Source organism: Falco cherrug, chromosome 9 (assembly GCF_023634085.1).
Source record: "Falco cherrug isolate bFalChe1 chromosome 9, bFalChe1.pri, whole genome shotgun sequence".
Lineage (NCBI taxonomy): Eukaryota > Metazoa > Chordata > Aves > Falconiformes > Falconidae > Falco > Falco cherrug.
Genome location: NC_073705.1, coordinates 3497727 through 3514789, shown reverse-complemented (window position 1 = coordinate 3514789; position 17063 = coordinate 3497727). Strand labels below are relative to the sequence as shown.

Here is a 17063-nt window from a genome sequence, read left to right as displayed (position 1 = left end):
CAAGGGTTTGGCACACGGGTGCCCGGCTCGCCCGGCTCCAGCGCTGAGCCCAGCCGGAGCCGCGCAGGGAAGCCGGGCTGGGCGCGCAGGGCCGCGGAGCGCAGGGCTGCAGGTCACCGGGCAGCAGCCGAGCCTGCGCGGGGAGCTGCCCCCCCAGCGCCTAACGGAGCGTCACCCCAGCCGCCGGGGGAGCCCCCACCTTTTCCAGCCCCCCCTTTCCAGAGGCGTAGCAGGGGCGTAAAACCAAGCGCGGGAGCACACAAGAGCTGCGCCCGCCCTGCCCGTTAGCAAGTCTCTTTTCCTCGCACACATGGTCACCGAGGAGGAAGAGAACCAAGGGGACTACCAGAAAACAGTTCTGGTAACCAGGTATATACGGAAATGTTTGCCAACGCCTGTTGCTTCTTATTCCCACAGGCCAGTGCCGCTTATGTTACACTGCATTTGGTAGCGATGTTTGAGAAGAGCTAACCAGATATTCTGGTGAGAAAGGGACTCGAGCAGCCTGTTTGTCCCGATAGAAGCAAATATAATTCTAGAGTTTTATCAGTTTTATCCAAATTTCTTAGAAAGCCCTTTGACAGCCAGCTGCACAGGCCACCTTTCACTCCTGAAGGCCTGTTACATGCATGTGAGCATCTACCTAGACAAGACATATACAGTGCTGCAGTATCCCCAGCACCAACACCAGCCCTTTTCCACACACCTTTAACTACCAGATCCACTCGCATTACAAAGGCAGCAATCTTTTTTATTTTCGACACATTAAAATTCTCACACCTAAAATACCCCCAAAACATAGAAAGTAGTTACAAAGTTTTAATTTCAAATATAAGCTCCCGTAACCAGATGGAGGTTGACAAATCACAAGCAAGATGTTCAAATGCCCAGGCAGAAAATCCTCCCTTCCCACTTTCCTTCAGCCCCTAACCTTTAATTCCTTGTAGTAACCGTGGTCTCCTGCATCCCTCTGCACCGCAGCCCAGAATGCACAGTGATTGTGCAAGCCAGAGGGGGAAGTCCTGAAAAATGCTCATCGGAACAAGTTGCAGCTCATGTATACGGGGGTGGCTCCTCAAGCCTCATCCAACCCTCAATTAGGTGACACTGCTTTGCGCAGAAATGCAGCTTCCTGTAATAACAGGGCTCTCCCCACTCTCGCCCTTGGGGGAGGGAATGGAAACATGGCAATCAGGCCCTGCACAGACTCTCGGTGGCTGGCAGTTTCATGAGACGGGGCAAGCAGTTCTGACAGCCCACCGCCCCATTCTGCAAACACACACTACCGCTGTCCAGGTCACACTGGCTATGGGCTCAGCAGCCTGCTCCACAAATTTAATTTGACTTAACCCACCTAACACGGGGAAAAAAGTAGCTGGGGGAACCACTTTCTACCAGATGTGAGTCACACCAGAAATATGGTCGCAGTCGAACAGCTGGAGGCAAAACAAGCCCCCCTCTCAGCAGCAGCAAACCATTACGTTACCTCAGTTGCTCACAAAGTCTCAGTTTAGGCTCCAAGTTACTGAACTTGTTTGAGGCTCCCCATACGGAACATGTACTTGTAGCCAACACTTCAAACCTTACAGCATCAGGCTTTATTTGCCTTAGTGCTACAGGGAAACTGGCATTTTACTTCTCGAGAGGGACTTAACAGATGGAAGACAGCTCAAAGAGCAAGTGATCCAACCCAGAAAATAAATTTAAGGCATTAATGATACATTCTTCTTGACTCCTAACAGGCTGCACGGCACATGCTGCTGGGAGTAAGCGTAAGCTGGCACGTTTCGTGTTCAGAGAGAACAAGGAGTAACACCACATGGCAGTCAGAGCCTCTGTAACAAAAACACAGCAAAAAGCAGCGCAGGGTAGAAAAGAGGGCATGATCTCCTCTGCCTCCTTACCCATTCCCACTGAGCCAAACGTCATAACCTCCACTTTCCAGCTACATTCCCAACCAAGGGGTTACCAAGTCTGCCACAGCAGTACTATAGACCTTGGTCTTTCTGACAATAGCCCCCAGCTTGCAACTACAATAGTTACTCAACTCCTAAGGTGTATTTAGGCTCCACTTCTCCAAGTACTCTGGTTAGCGGCCTCAACAGGAGTGGAAGGAAGAGGAAGATAGGGATTTATTGCAAGGTGAAACCATAGAAGGAAACCAAAAAGACTTGGTCACACTGCAACTTGAAAAGTCATGTGGGGCTGGTTATTACAGCCAGAGGGTTCAAATCACTTGTTGCTCTTACAGTAACTAGCCAAAGGCAAGTTACAATACTTGCCATTTCACAGGTATCAAGAGTTAAACTGGCTGAAAAAGAAGTGGGAGGTTAAGATACATGAGAATGATTTATCTTCCTTCTACTAGATGGGAAGGAAACCAAAATGAAAAATCACTGCCAGCCTTTTAAAATAAGACTGTAGAAAATTTAAGTCTTGGAGGTCACCCTAGTGGTGCCAGTAACACCAGCTCAAGGATGGTTCCAAAGTAGGGGCTTAAACCAGAATAAGAAATAAAAGGGGGAAACATCGAACCATTCTCCCACATCCCCACACTGGAACTGCCTGCCCTGCAATGGGCTAGGGGAGGTAGCGTTCCAGGCAGGCTTGACATCCACAATGTCCACATGCCCACCCAAACCATTCTGGTGAGCAGATGGTTTATAAATTCTGAAGGAAACATTCTCAGTCACTTTCAAACTTGACGGAATTGACTTGGGTCGATATAGTGCCCCCACGGTAGCTGCCTCGTTTTTTCTTTGTCTTCTCATGGCGGAAAGATTTGCCTTTAGTGTATTTCAGGATATTGTTAGCCTTCTCACCCCAGTCACCAGCTGCTCCTTTCTGTAAGGGTTGAAGGAGGAAAGGAAAAAAATTCAGGTCAGCACCCAAGAGAGTAGAGACAATGCTTTGCACTTCACCCTACCCAGCAATCACCAGTACATTGACACTGGAGCTGGTACCACTCCCACACACCTCCTGCCAGTGCTCACATGCCTCTTACCACCACCTCCTGGTGGAAAACGTTTCCACCAAAAAGACTCCCCGCAAGCGTGCCGAGGTTGCTCTGCTGATGCATATTTGCGTAGGTCAAGCGTTACTGCTCTGGGCACTACCTAGCCCTACCTTTGCTTCAAATGAGTTATCAGCAACACGGGCATCCAGCTCAATCTCTTCCTCCCTTACGCGGCGGAATGGAGAGGCTGGCTGTTAAAGAAAACAAGATTCAGTAAGCACATACACATGCATGATACCCCCCTAGGGACAACCTTCTTCCCTCCTTTCCCTGCAAAGGTGGAGCTCTGTTCACATCACTTCCACCTTTAAGTAATTTCTCAGGTTCGTAATTCTTTCCCTTCTTATCAGGCAGCTCAGGGATGCTCCTACGCAAGCATATCCAATCAACATTTGCCAGAATAACATTATACACCTGCACGCACTTCCCAGTGTTCTCCAGACAAGGTTCAATTGCAAAACCAGAAGTAATCCTGTGGGCCCAGCCTCCCCCCAGAACAAACCTCCTTGTTCAGGAGGCCTCTCCCACAAGTCACCACAGTCCACCCTCACTCACCTGTTTCACCTTGGGAACTGTGTGTGGTGTTTTGGCTTTGATCTTTGCTTTTTTACTGTGTGGTGTCTCTGACTCCTGAACATCTTCCCTCTTCTGTTTCTTCTTGATCGTGCCTATTAAATGTACAGCAGTAAAACTTCAAAAGGGAGTAAGCATGGTGTTGGGAAAGGCAAAGGCATCTCCCCCCCAAGAATGCAAACCCAGTGTTGACACACAGATGTAAGAATCAGTCCCTGCATCACTTCACCCAGAAAAGAGACTGCTCTAACAGACACTAATGGCCATTCTGGGTAAGCAACAATTTTGCCATCCTATCCTAACGAATAAAGGTAATTTTGTGGAATAGGGTACCTCTATATTGATGATTTAGTGCACTTGAGAAAGTTCTGTTGGTTAAAATTTGCCAGTTCTTGGAGTCACACTGTATGCACTTGCACACATTGCTAGTGCATTCAAAGTTGTTTTGCTCCTGGAGGGATAAAGATTGAGATTGCGCATTGGGGCATCACTTGTGGTGGTGTCCCACTCAACAGGGACAAGGTCTTCCAGCAGTACGCCTTGCTCTCACTAACAACCTTGTGCATGCACAGATGGCAACTGACAACTGTACAGAAATGTTACCACAAATTCCATTGCCATCAGATATGCAATACAGACAAAAAAGATCACACCAAATTAAAAACTAGCTCTTTCCTCTCAGCACTACACCAGATGGCATAATCTAATAGCACACAGAAACTAGACTGAATATTGTTTAGGAAAAGCTCCCATTCATGTCTAGCTCAGTAACACTGCCTGACAGACCCACTTCCCAGACTGTAGGCAATACCTCCATTGACTTCTCCAGTCTCTTCTTCAGAGCTGCTTTCACTGCTGCTACTGCTGCCACCAGCTGGCTTAGACTTCAGGTTGTTTGCTGCTGGTGTGGATGCTTTTGCTTTCTCTGTGGAGGCAGAGGTCTTAGAACCATTCTGTGTCACCTTCCCCGCCTTCTTGGGCTTCTTATCCTCTTCGCTGGAACTATCAGATGAGCTGCTGCTACTACTAGAAGCAGCTACCTTTTTCCCCACAGTTGCTTTTGCTGCTCCTGTAGATTTGGTGGCTGGTTTCACTGCTGGCTTCTTTTCTTCTTCACTGCTTGAACTATCAGAGTCAGAAGTGCCAGCTTTGGGAGCTGGGGTAGAAGGTTTGGATGCCGGCTTACCCACTTTGCCAGCTAATTTAGCTGGAGTGCCTTTCTTCTTCTCCTCCTCAGAGCTGCTTGAGCTGCTATCTGAATCAGAGCTACTTTGTGCTTTCTTTGTGGCTTGTGACTTCTTTGCTGCAGGGGTTGCTGCTTTAGTTGTGGGCTTCACAGGGGCCTTCTTGTCAGAGCTATCAGAATCTAGAACGGAAAGGAAAAGAGTAATCAAGGTAAAGCCCCATTTCTTCAACATGAAGCTAACCTACAGATTCAATGCTGATGCAACGCGCTTCAAAAGCTGCTGGAAACAATGCTGCAATCTGTATTCCTGTCCAACCGCACCCTCATACCCTGCCTAGAAACACAGAGGTGTGAGCGAGCACAATGTGTATGTGGAGATTCTCCTTTCCTCCTACCCCAATACCTGAGCTGTCTGAGGAGGAACTCAAGTCTTTCTTTGCTTGTCCAGGCTTGACGGCTACTTTTGCTGTTTTGGAAGTATTCTTTATCACTGGTTGTTTAGCTGGGAGCTTACTCCCTACCTTCTTCTTGTCATCTTCAGAGCTAGAATCTAGACAAACCAACAAAAGAAGTGTTAAGTTAGTAAGTTTTTGGTGCAAGTTACTTTAGTAACAACAGGTATGTAACTCATGGGGAAGTGAAAAGCAAGAAAGGCTGTCACCCAGTTGAGCCACTAGATAACTGTCAATAAGCAGCATTTGATGAACACCTGAATGGTCAAGGGACAGCATTCATGTTTCCATGTATCATCTTTGTTGGGAGGAAGTAGAAACAAGCAGTTCACATTCTTGCCTAATGCATGCACAAGGAAGCAGATGTCTGGAGAATAATGTAGAAGAAGTACAGGATAAGGAACTGAAGAAAGAGAGTACAGGTATCACCAATAACAAACTTGGGGAGAAGAAACACTGAGAAACGAAGCTGTGTGGTAAATATCAAAGAACAGGCAAGAAATTAGGAGATAAAAATCGACAAAGCAGGGAAAGTGAGGTAGCAACAGCACAGTATCTCATTTCAGCTTTTTATTTCCTTTATCAGATGTGTTTAGCAGCAGTCTGAGAATGGACTGGAGACTCCTGTGTACAAATATGCCTTTGTACTGTATGTCACAGCAACCTGGAATGTTAAACCTGACCTATTCCAACATTCCTGAGCACTCCAGTAACAGTCATCAAAACCTCATCAATTTCTGAGAAAGCAGGCAACAAAACCAGAAAACACAGTCTGCAGACAGACAGGCAGCTGCCAGCCACAGTCCCTACCGTGGCACCAGAGGTGCCGAGGTACACAAAAGGAGCACCTTGAACTTGGAGGGGAAATGCAGCACGTCTTGCTAGCTATGGAGACTGTGAAGCTTTCGAGCTCATATGCTAAAGGATTGTACAGATACGTACAGATTGTACAGATAACAACATACAGCAACCTGGCCAATAAAAACATTAATGCAAAAATAATCAAGACTATTTCTTGAATTACCTGACTCACTGTCAGAACTGGATTCAGGCTTTTTGGTAGCCACAGCTTTGGTTTGGGGACCAGGGATTGCTTTAGCTACTACTGCTTTGCCTGCAAAAGCAAGTTGAAAATTAACAGACCACATCCACACCAAACCTTTGTCCCAAAACCCAGACCTTTCCAGATGTGGAAAAGCTCCCTTCTCAGTGCACCAGCCATTCAGCCAGCACACTGGAAGCCAAGCAAGGACTTGGCCAGCTGCAGTAATGGGCCTGGCTTATTTCCTCTAAAGTAGATCATGATGACTTTTCAAACCAACACGTGCAAAGTAATCTAACCTGCACTCACTTTGAATCCGCAAGTTGTACAAAGTGTTATTTGGGATGCCATCAAATTACTCAGAAGCTTCTAGAGAAGCAAATAGCAACACAGACACCAAAGTCAAATGGCTTTTTCAAGGAAACCAAGACACTGCCAAAACAGTGTCCACACCATGCAGTACTTCCTCTGCAGCCTCCTCTCCTCACAACTTACCTGCTCCTCCCTTTGGGGGCACCTGCTCATCACTACTGTCTGAAGAGTCACTGCTCTCAGCCTTTTTTGCAGGAGCCTTGGCAAGGCTTTTTTTTGTCTGTGTATCTTGAGGAGGAGGTACAGCACTGTACTGACCTAGGAAGAGAGACACAGTGTTCAAAAGCCTGCATGGTTATGTGAACAGCACATGAGATGTTTGTTATATCAGAAGTGCTTTATTCTAGCTGTTTGGTTCCATTTATTCCCCTTCCGTTGCTACAATCAAAGATACTAGCTTACAGGTTACACCCACCCCACTGCGACCTCCTGTTTTCACTGGGAGTTTGACTCTCCTCAGGGTTCAGCAGACCCAACCACCTCTGCAGATTTTTCCTCTACACTTTGAGAAGAATGGGTGCTTGTGTTGCCAAACTTTTTCAGAAAAAAACAGATGTCAGTTGTTGATTGTTTCCATTTACTGCCTTCTCAAATCCTCTGGTTACAGGATCAGACTGAGTTTTGCTGCTTGATCCTCCACTCACATCAGCTCTCTACTGGAATCCTAAAAGCCCTGTATGATACTGAACGGAGGCCCCTTTAGCCCCTCAGCTGGATTGCAACTGAACAGACCTGCATACTTCACACAAAGCATAAACCAGCTTAAATTGCAGCAGTTACAGAATAAAGATACCACTGGCAAATTACTTCCCAAATCCTGGCAGACAGGAAACCTGCAAGAAGAATGTACTTGAAGGCTACCTGAATAGAAGACACGCAAACCAGGCAGAGTCTGTCACAATCCCTCTCACTCCTCATCCTTTGCTGAGAGAGGAGCTGAACTGTAAGCTTAGCCTCAACAGCCCACATGAAAAGAGCTGCTGTATTTCTGGTTCACAGTGCCACCAACAGCACCACCTGGAACCTCGTGTGCAGCAAGACCTGCCTGTGCTGCACACACACTTCTCCCAGGACAGTGGGACTCGCAGAAAGCATCGTCCATGTAGCTGCTGTGGTATTCAGTACTCACCAGACTTCGGCTTTTGTTTTGCAGGTGGCTTATCATCATCCGAGCTGTCAGATGAGTCCTCACTACTGGAACTTTCCTTGGCATGCTTTTTCTTCCCTGGACATGATTGAGTGGCTGCAGGTTTCGGTAGAAGTGATTTCTTGGGAATAGCCTTATTACAAGAAGGAAAGAAATAATGTCAAAAAAGAAGTTACAGAAATCTTGTGGGGACAGCTTGATGGGGATCTTGTTTAACTCTACACCTCACTTAAGAGAGCAAATTTGGAAGACAAAGGGGAAAAGACTAATGAAGATTCTCAAATGCAAATTTTAGGAAACACACAAGCATTATGACCTTTCTGGCCGCTCTGCTGTTGTTTTCTGCTGCATGAATCCCCAATGAGGAGCTCCTCTGACTAAGGGGCACAAAACTGACAAATGGTAACAACTGCCAACTGATTTAACGCAACTATGGCTTTTTTCTATTGCAGAAAGCATTTTTTAACACTGCCTAGTGGAAAACTCAAAGTTACAGATAGCTAAGCACAGAAGAGTCATGCAAAAGTGAACATGTAATGGAGACTACAATATGGTTTTGACACAATAAGATGTTTTCCTGTAAAAGGAAGGAGCAGAGGAAGTGGTAAGGAGGTATTAGGGAAGAAAGTCAGTGCATGGAGAGGTGCTAGAACACATAATCCCACTGTATAAAGGAGAAGGAGGTCTAAGAGCCCCAAATGCTGTGCGCAGCATCTGTGAGGTCTCTGCCTTTGTCTACACATTTCACAGGACCTGCAAGACACATGTACCCAACCATACTAGACTACTAGACTTTTACAGTATTCATGAAGTTTTTCACTGTCTAATTTACCTTCTTTGGTGCAGCCTTTTCCTCATCAGAATCTTCACTGCTGCTGCTACTGCTTGCTGCTTTTCCATTGACCACCTTGGTGGCTGCTTGGGCAGCTTTACTCCCTTTTGAGAGAAGTAAAAAGGGACATCAGAAAATATGCCGTGGTAGGTGAGGGGTAATGACATTCAGCATGAAGTATCAAAGAAAGAAAAGAACCACCAGAACCCAATAGGGCAAATTAAGGCAGTACCACAAGACTGTTGGTTTATCCTACTGCAAGCTTAGAGAGTTTTCAGAAAACTATCATTCTAGACCATCAGAAGTCCCAGGACTAAAGGCTAAGTAAAGATCTTCCCTGCCCTTTGAGGGGAAGACCCTGTCAAAAGCATATCTTAAACAGTTAAGGTTGCTGGTTACAGCTACTTATGCAAACAATGCAGCATTTGAGACCAGACGTTTTATTTACAATCAGTTCTGCACCTTTTCCATGGCAGAAGCAGACTGGCAGTACAATGTACAAATGGCAGTGACAGCAGATTTTCAGACTGTTTGTTAATACATATGCCTTTGCATGTAGGTACAGTCCCCATCACTCCTCCCCTGGGATTTTTGGTTTTGCACTTTGACTCATGACACACAATAAGATGTACCCATTTTAGGTGTTGCTGGTTTTGGTGGCTGTTTCTTTGGTGCTTCTTCATCTGAGCTGCTTGAGTCAGAGCTGGAACTCTCTGCTTTCTTCTGAGGCTGGATTTTGGCTCCAGCTGGCTTCACCGCAGGTTTTGCACCTTTCTAAACAACAAAAGGGAAAAGTGATTAGCCCTTGTACCCATGAAAAGAAAAAGAGACTAATAACTGGGACATGTAAAGAGAGTATATAAACAGCTTTCACAGAGGTTACCATTTTCACTTGAAAACACCACTCTGCCTAATGGTTACAGCCTGAAAACCTCTGGATAAATTTTCCTCTGGGAAACCTCCCAGCAGCCCATGGAAGACTTCCTTTGCACCTCAGCCTCCAGTTCTGCCTCTTCAAAATGGGGCAGCTCTGAGGCTGGCACTGTGCTCTTCCTTCTCCAGATTACACTAGTTTGAAGACTGAAAATACTAACTGGGCAACTCTGGTTGGTCTCCTCTAGTGTACACTGACACCATTCTTCACCCCTGTCCCTTCTCAAAACCATGACTGCAGCAAGAAAAAGCAAAGAGAAGATTCTCTTTTTACATATACACACATTTTAAAAAAGATTAAATTTATTACAGTGCTTGCAAATAAATCTTTCTTGGGGGGTGGGAAGTAAGCCCTGGCAATCTTAGGATAAAAGAAAGGAGCAGACCTGGATATGAATTCAAGCGAGTGCTGGATGTGAAATTCATTTTTCATGGGACTAGTCCAAATGGCACATCATCTGCTACAGCAATGTCTTCTTACATTGCACCTGCAGCAGTCTAGGCACTTCATAGCTCAGGAAAAGTGAGCCAAATTTAAAAGAGAGTTCTGCTGGTCAAATTTGCTACTGCCAATCACTGTCAAACATGTATTAAGAGTCTGGAAAGAAAAGCTGACCTTTTTTGGCTTCTCCTCCTCCTCTGAATCTGAATCATCACTGGAGTCCTCGCTGCTGCTCTCTGCCTTCTTGGCTGGAGAAACTGCTTTTGCCTTGGGCACAGCTGCTGCTTTAGCTGCAAATGAGGGACAGCACGCTGGTGGTAAGTTAATTCACAACTTTCATGTACCTATATCCTGCACTAGTGTGTATCAGGGGAAAGGTCATTAAACCATGACTCAAGTTCATAACACTGACTTTGTTTTTTGAGCCGGCAGGGTGCGGTAGAAGACTCAAAAATGGGTAGGCAAGAGGATAAAACCAGTTCTAGATTTTTGTCATGTACACACTGAAGTGCAGACTTCCGTCACCAAAAAGGACATCCCACAGGGAAAGCACCCCCATAGGCTGAGGTAACATTAACAGGGTCTCCACACCTTCCAGCTTACAAAAACCCACTGAACAAATGCAGGCTTCCAAAGAGAACCACTGCAAGCTGCATTAAGGTTCCAGGCACTTTGCTTAACATGTTTTAGCCAAATACACTCCTTATGGTTACTGATTTGCTTTTTAACAACACAGAGCAAAATAAATCATTTTTGCCTCAAGTTACAGTTGCAAGTGTCCTTATCAAATAAAGATCAGAAATTCCAAGTGGAATTTCAGCTTTAGGATGGCTCAGGTTGAAGACTCTTTCTGTGACTCTCCCTCTTCCTGTCTCTTCCTCCTCTCCTGCAAATCTACTGCTAGACACATACAAACTTGCATACGCTGTAGTTAAGGCAAGGCACAAAATCAATTCCAGGTCAAAAAAAAAGAAAAAATACAGCCTGCCACATATCAAAGTGCAGTGGAGGGACACATTTTTTTGATAGCGCTAGGACACAGGCTTGAGAGAAAGAAAGGTGGTAACCCTAACACAAGCAGCAGATGAGTAAGGATGCTTGCTACTTCTCTGGACTCAAGGATACTACCCTGCATCAAACAGGTCATAGTGCCCACCAATACAGAGGACCCTAATAAATCTTAGCCATGTAGGACTTCTGTCAAATTACGCGTATTTTAACAAATATGAAAGCACTTGTAAAACCTGAATCAGTCTTCCTACAATAGCAAGATGAGAAACCATTCTTTAAAGCTCTCAGTGAAACTGAGCCTCCCTGGAAAACAGTGAGGAAATAAAATCATGAGGTAGCTACCTCCCATGAAGTGAGTACCAGCCCAATCTACATGCACTCAAACCCCAGTTTCACTCAATGTTTAAACCAACACATAATTTGAACGTGCTGAAGCAAGCACAAGTAACCCTGCTGAAATATCCTATCAGTGAGTGTTTGGAAAGCTGAATCTCAATACAGACAAGGTAACAAAGGTGCTACCTCAATAGCACCTTCAAAACTCAACACAGCCCAACACCTTCACCAGTCTCAGCCAAAAGGGACAAATGGAATGGCTAAAACCTTCCAGTGGACACAAACCATGACGTGCTTTAATTATAACTGGACAGAGATTGCCCTTAGCTAGGATGAACACATCCCCTACATGTCATGCGCAAAAGATGCACCAGAAACAAGAGCAGTCAACACAAACCCAGTCCTCGATGGCTGCTGAAGGACCGCAACTGAGCTGCTAAGGCTGAACGGTACATCCAGGTGAGGGGCCATTGCCACACACCGCCCTGGCCTGCCCCGGGGCCGCCCACAAACCCCACCTGGTTTCTTGGCTGGAGGCACCTCGTCCTCCTCGCTGGAGCTGCCATCGCTGCTGGAGGAGGGCTTCCTCTTCACTTGGGGGCCGTTGGCAACCAGCTTCCTCTTCCTGGCCGCTGGAGACCTACGGGGAGAAAGGCTGGGCTGGGCACCTGGAGGCAGGGCCGGCGGCGGGAGCCCAGCACGGCGGAGCCCCGGCCCCCCCGGCACTTACCTCAGCCAGTAACTGAAGATGTCCAGGAGGGAGGCGGCGTTGGGGTCCTGCTCCTTCTGCACCGAGATAGGATGCGTCAGTCTGCCGGCCGGCCAGGCCGCCCCGTGTGCCGCGCCCGGTGTGCCGCCGGCAGGCCGCCCGGGGCCCGCTCCCTGCCCGGGGCCCGCTCCCCACCCCCCGCCGGAGCCCGCTCCCCCCCCCCCCCCCCCCCCTCACCGCCGCCGCCTCCTTGGCGAAGGCGCGCGCGGCGCCCTCGAAGCGGTTCTCGCGCAGGAAGGTGAGCACGAAGGGGAAGAGGTCGCTGGGCACCGCGCGCCACGCCGCCATGCTGCCCCGCCGCCACGTGCCGCCTGCGCGCACGCGCGCAGCCGCCACCACGCACGGACGCGCGCACGCCGCCGCGGCTCCGCCCACCTCCCGCCATCGTGGCCGGGCTGTGAGGCGTAGCGGCCGCCCCCCGGCAATGGCGGGCGGCGGTCAGCGGGCGGGACGGGGCGCGCAGAGGGAGGACCCGTAAGGCACAGCCGGCGTGAGGGGACCGGGGGCGGCGCCGCCCGCTCCTGAGCGAAGGCAGCTTGCGGTGGAGAGGCAGCCTTAGGGCCCGCAGCGGAGGAGGGAGCCGGGGCAGCCTCTGTGAGGAAACCCGGGATCGCGTGTGTGGCATTAGAAGAGGGAAAACTTCAGCCCGCTTAAACCTCTCCCCCCATTAGTCCACCTCTGGTTGTAACCCACGTTAAATACGATCGCTGAAAGGGGAGCGGTAGGGAGTAGAAGGTGCAAGGCCGTGCCAGGGTGGAGAGCGGGCCGGTAGCCGCTGCGCTGGCGGTGCCCTCACCGACAGAGAGCGGTGCCACGTAGTGTGGAGCGTGGCAGGCAGAGCCAGACAGCAGCAGCAGCCCCAGGAAAGCTACAAATTAGGTCTAGGAACTGCATGAGGAATCTATTCTGGAGCAAGAGGAGATCATGCCAGAGGAGGGGCTAGGGTACAAGTAATGCTATAGGTCTGAAGAGACTGTATCTATGAGGTAGAGCCAGAGAGGGACTTGGGGATAAAGTTCCTTAAAAGAGGTTTGAAGGGTATTAAGGAAGTAAGAACAGAGATAGGGCTTGAGACAGGTACACCTACAAAATAGGACAAGCAAGCACTAAAGGCCCAGACCTGATTTTAAATGGAGCTCTGGGGCCTATAGGAAAGGGTGGGTGTGAAAGCTCCAGATGAGGCTGATCAGGGCAACCGTGGCCTGTTAGTGTACTTGGGACTCTGATAAGGAGTTTTCATTCAGCTGTTGTGTATTGCTGTGGCTTTAAATTACTCATTTCTCCAGTGAGGTGGTATTTTTCTTTTCTTCCAGGGGGAACTGGAGGTTTGTTCTGATAAATGCAGTGCTCTGTTCTCCTTGCCTTTGTGGCTTTTTTTTTGTGTTTTTTTTTTTTTTTTAATTCTCTTCAGTAGAGCATACTATAAAGTCTGTTGAGGGCAAAGGAAGTGAAGCCCTATACTGAAAGTCCTGAGGTAGGGCTGCCAGGGTCAAACAAACAGTAGTAAGTAGGTAGTGTTATGCTCTTTATGTTTCCCCTACATACCCCTCTGCTCTTAACAATCTCCAAGTACTACTGTACCTTGCTCTGTGGGATTTTGTTCCTCTTCTGTGTAGTTAGGTAGTAGTGCCTGCTGAACACCCACTTGGGCAGTCTCTGTGCCTGGCATAGCTCATGTGTTGCTGGTGTCGCTGGGGGGTGCTGCCTTTGTACTTCTGGGGAAATAAAAGTAGCTTATGTAGCGGTAGATTGTACTGTAGGTTTCTGTCATTTTATACAGTTGCTGTTCCTGTAGTGTAGGAAAGGGATGTTCAACTGAGGGCTTGTTAAATATGTATACTTTGTTCTCAGATGCCCCTGATCTGGTGTGCCCCTCTTGTGTATGGAATAACTTGGGGCTGTGTTGCAGAAAGGGGACTGTTTGCCACAACCAGTATTCTCCAGTTCTTGTAGTTTCCATTCATAGTAAGCTACAGCTGCAAGCTTCGTCTGCAAAGCTCAGCACAAGTTCTGTAGTGTTGTCTGTATCAGAAAGGAAGAGATGCAGCCATTTCTGGTGAACAGTCCTTAAGTCACGCTGTTTAAAGTAATCGCTTTGAGAAGCCATGGGAATTACTGGCTGTGTTTGCTTCACTGGCTCACTTTGCTTCTCAGTGGGTTAATAAGCATCCCCCTCTCCTGCCAGGCCTTTGCCAGTTAGGTCTGTTCCCAGATGCTGTGTGACTGCTGCTCTTCAGAGGTGTGTGGCTGTCTAGCTGTGTTCCCTTGTGTTATGCCTGCAACTGTCCAGGTGATCTGGCAGGGCAGCAACCATGCAAAGAAAGCTGTTTTGTTCTTGTATTCCCCAAGGCAGCAGTGGGAGATGTAAGGATCTAAACAGCAAGCAAATTCAACTAGTTTATGCTACTGCTTGTGAATTCCTTTGCTCCCCTTGCGTGTTCCTCACAGGTCTTTTCTGTCCTTTCCCCTTGGCTGGCATGTCTCTTTTGTTAAGGCTGCAGGGAAGGTTACTCACCTCAGAAGAGACCATTCCTGTGCGAGGTCTTCACTCTTCCCATTCTTTTTGTGGCCAAGGAAAAGTGAAGAGGGATGGCATGGGTATTCAAACACGTACTGAATCCTTTCAGTGGTAACCCTCACAGATACCTAGCAAAAAAAGCAATGGCTCCAGAAAGAGCAATCTTGTCCTTTTCTTTGGACAGGGATAGTGCAGACCCTTGAGAAGGATGCTGCAAATACAACTGTGTTCACATGCTGCAGTGAATTGAAGGGAGGAAGGGCAAGGCTTGTACAGTCAATTTGGGGCAAGGGAGGATGAAAAACTCCATTTCTTCATTTTGTTCTTAATTTATTGCAAACTTGTCCTGGTTTCAGCTGGGATAGAGTTAATTTTCTTCTTAGTAGCTGGTGCAGTGCTGTGGTTTGGATTTGGTGTGAGAATAGTGTTGATAAATGTTTTTAGTTGTTGCTAAGTAATGTTTATACTAAGCCAAGGACTTCTTGTTTTCTCAGGCCCTGCCAGGGAGAAGGCTGGAGTGGCACAAGAAATTGGGAGGGGGCACAACTGACCTAAACTAGCCAAGGGGATATTCCATACCATAGAACATCATGCTCAGTATATAAACCGGGGGGAGTTGTCCAGGGGGCTGCTGCTCGCTGCTTGGGGACTGGCTGGGCGTCAGTCAGTGGGTGGTGAGCAATTGTATTGTGCATCACTTGTTTTCTTTTCTCCCTTCCTCCTGGAATTTGTTCCTCTCCCCTTCTCCCTTCCATTATTATTGCTTTTATTTTATTTAAATTATTAAATTATTCTTAGGTCAACCTTTGAGTTTTACATTCCTTCCTAATTCTCCCCCTCATCCCTCTGGGGTGCGGGGAAGAGTGAGCGAGCAGTGGCGTGGTACTTGGTTACCAGCTGGGGTTAAACCATGACAGAGCTGTGTGACACTTTCCCTTAGGCCAGCCTAATGTTTTAGGGTGGGAAGGGGCTGTTGCCTCAATTTGTCATCTGAGTTTTTAGGTGGCGGCTGCTGTAAAGTTTGCTGAAACAACGTGCTGGCAGTTATTTTATGTAAGCTCCTTTGGGGAGCTACATTAATTTCACTTTAGTGACTTAAGAAGTTTAAACCCTAAGGAGGTTTCCTATGGGCTTTGTATTGATTAAATAAAATACATAGCATCCTAAGTGACACTGATACATATGGAGAAGCCCCATGGGTTTCCACAAAGCAGGAAGCTGATTCTGCTGGCCTTTTGTAAGATACTGTAAGGCTTTAAAAAGAGAGGGAATTTAAAAGCTCGTTCCAAGGAGCATGCTGAACTCTTCATCTAACATCAGAGATGATTTTGGTTTTAACATTTTATTCTGGAATTCAGAAGATAAACAGCTTTACAAAGGAAATAATGTTGAACAGTCATAATGAAGCCATATGCATGGCTATTCATCTGTTTTAGTAGTTCTGAAAATATGCATATTACTCTGTAATAGTCAGAGAATTTGGCTAGGGACTCTAGTTTCCAACTAGTAAATTTTCGTCCTTCACATAAATCCCGAGTAGACTCTGTATTTGCACACTTCTGCAGTGCCCAGGCATTCTTTGTTCTGATACAAGTTTTCAGGATTCATATGGGGAGGCACTGGTTCTCTGCATACCTGGTGTTCCTCATAAGGCTGAATCATCAGGGGATGTTTTTTACCTAGTACTCTTTTATTGTGCGAGCAAACACTGTTTTTGGAAGACAAGGCTTGGCGCACAGTTTGTAAGCTTGAAGTATGTTTTGGGTAAAGAAAGATTTGGAAGTAACAGTTTGACCAACCTCTAAGATGAGAGTAGATTAGTAGGAAACAGTTGGTTCCATACGGTTGGTAAATGGCTCCGTTCTAATGTTAGTGCTCTTGACAAGCTGCACGCAGAACGCCCTCAGACTGCTTGGGAGGGACTGGCTTGACGCGAAACTAGATTGTAAGGAATCTGCTTTTGCTTTGCTGAAGCGTATCTGTGAAAGGCTTTGCTGGTTCTCAGCAAAGAAATGTTTTTGAATGCAAATCGGTGCAAGTGGTTCTTTCAGGTTTCTGGAGTAGACTGAGTTATTTAGGCAGAATCTGTTGCTTTGTCTTCGGTGACAAGATTAAATTGAACCCTAGTCTCTGAGCTCCAACGGTGGCCTTCCACTTCTCAATACTTAAACTATGGGGTCTGGCAAATCTGAGTTAAAAGACAGTATCAGCAGGCCGCTTCGTTCTACACGGAACAACTTGGTTTTCCCCTAGGGAAAAACTAAACCTGCTTGCTCGTCGGAGACAGACCGTAAAGCCTCAGCAGGGGCCGTGCGTGGGGCAGGTGTCGCTCGCTCGCTGTCGCTCCAGGTCCCTGTCCGGGCAGCGCCGCTCCCCGGCCCGGTGGGACGCGTGCCGCAGCCGGCGGGAGCGGGGATCCCTGGCAGCTGGGCTG

General features: G+C 47.4%; 1 protein-coding gene across 1 annotated transcript; it reads right to left on the bottom strand.

Moving 5' to 3' along the window:
- Positions 1-730: 730 nt before the first annotated feature.
- Positions 731-12445, bottom strand: NOLC1 (nucleolar and coiled-body phosphoprotein 1). The gene is made up of 14 exons (XM_055720587.1): positions 12289-12445; positions 12073-12128; positions 11861-11982; positions 10170-10285; positions 9253-9394; positions 8621-8724; positions 7771-7921; positions 6765-6899; positions 6252-6341; positions 5179-5325; positions 4401-4955; positions 3572-3684; positions 3127-3207; positions 731-2844 (listed from the first exon to the last, which is right to left on the bottom strand). Exons 1-14 carry the CDS (start codon positions 12397-12399, stop codon positions 2686-2688), a joined length of 2082 nt encoding a protein of 693 aa, XP_055576562.1. The 5' UTR covers positions 12400-12445; the 3' UTR covers positions 731-2685.
- Positions 12446-17063: the final 4618 nt, after the last annotated feature.

What these genes read in the sequence shown, in the direction of transcription:
- NOLC1 (XM_055720587.1), bottom strand. Translation starts at nt 12,399, where the DNA reads ATGGCGGCGTGGCGCGCGGTGCCCAGCGACCTCTTCCCCTTCGTGCTC. An exon ending in ATCTTCAGTTACTGGCTGAG is followed by an intron (nt 11,983 to 12,072) that starts GTAAGTGCCGGG and finishes TTCTCCCCGTAG; the next exon opens with GTCTCCAGCGGCCAGGAAGA. An exon ending in CAGTTCCCAAGGTGAAACAG is followed by an intron (nt 3,208 to 3,571) that starts GTGAGTGAGGGT and finishes TTTCTTTAACAG; the next exon opens with CCAGCCTCTCCATTCCGCCG.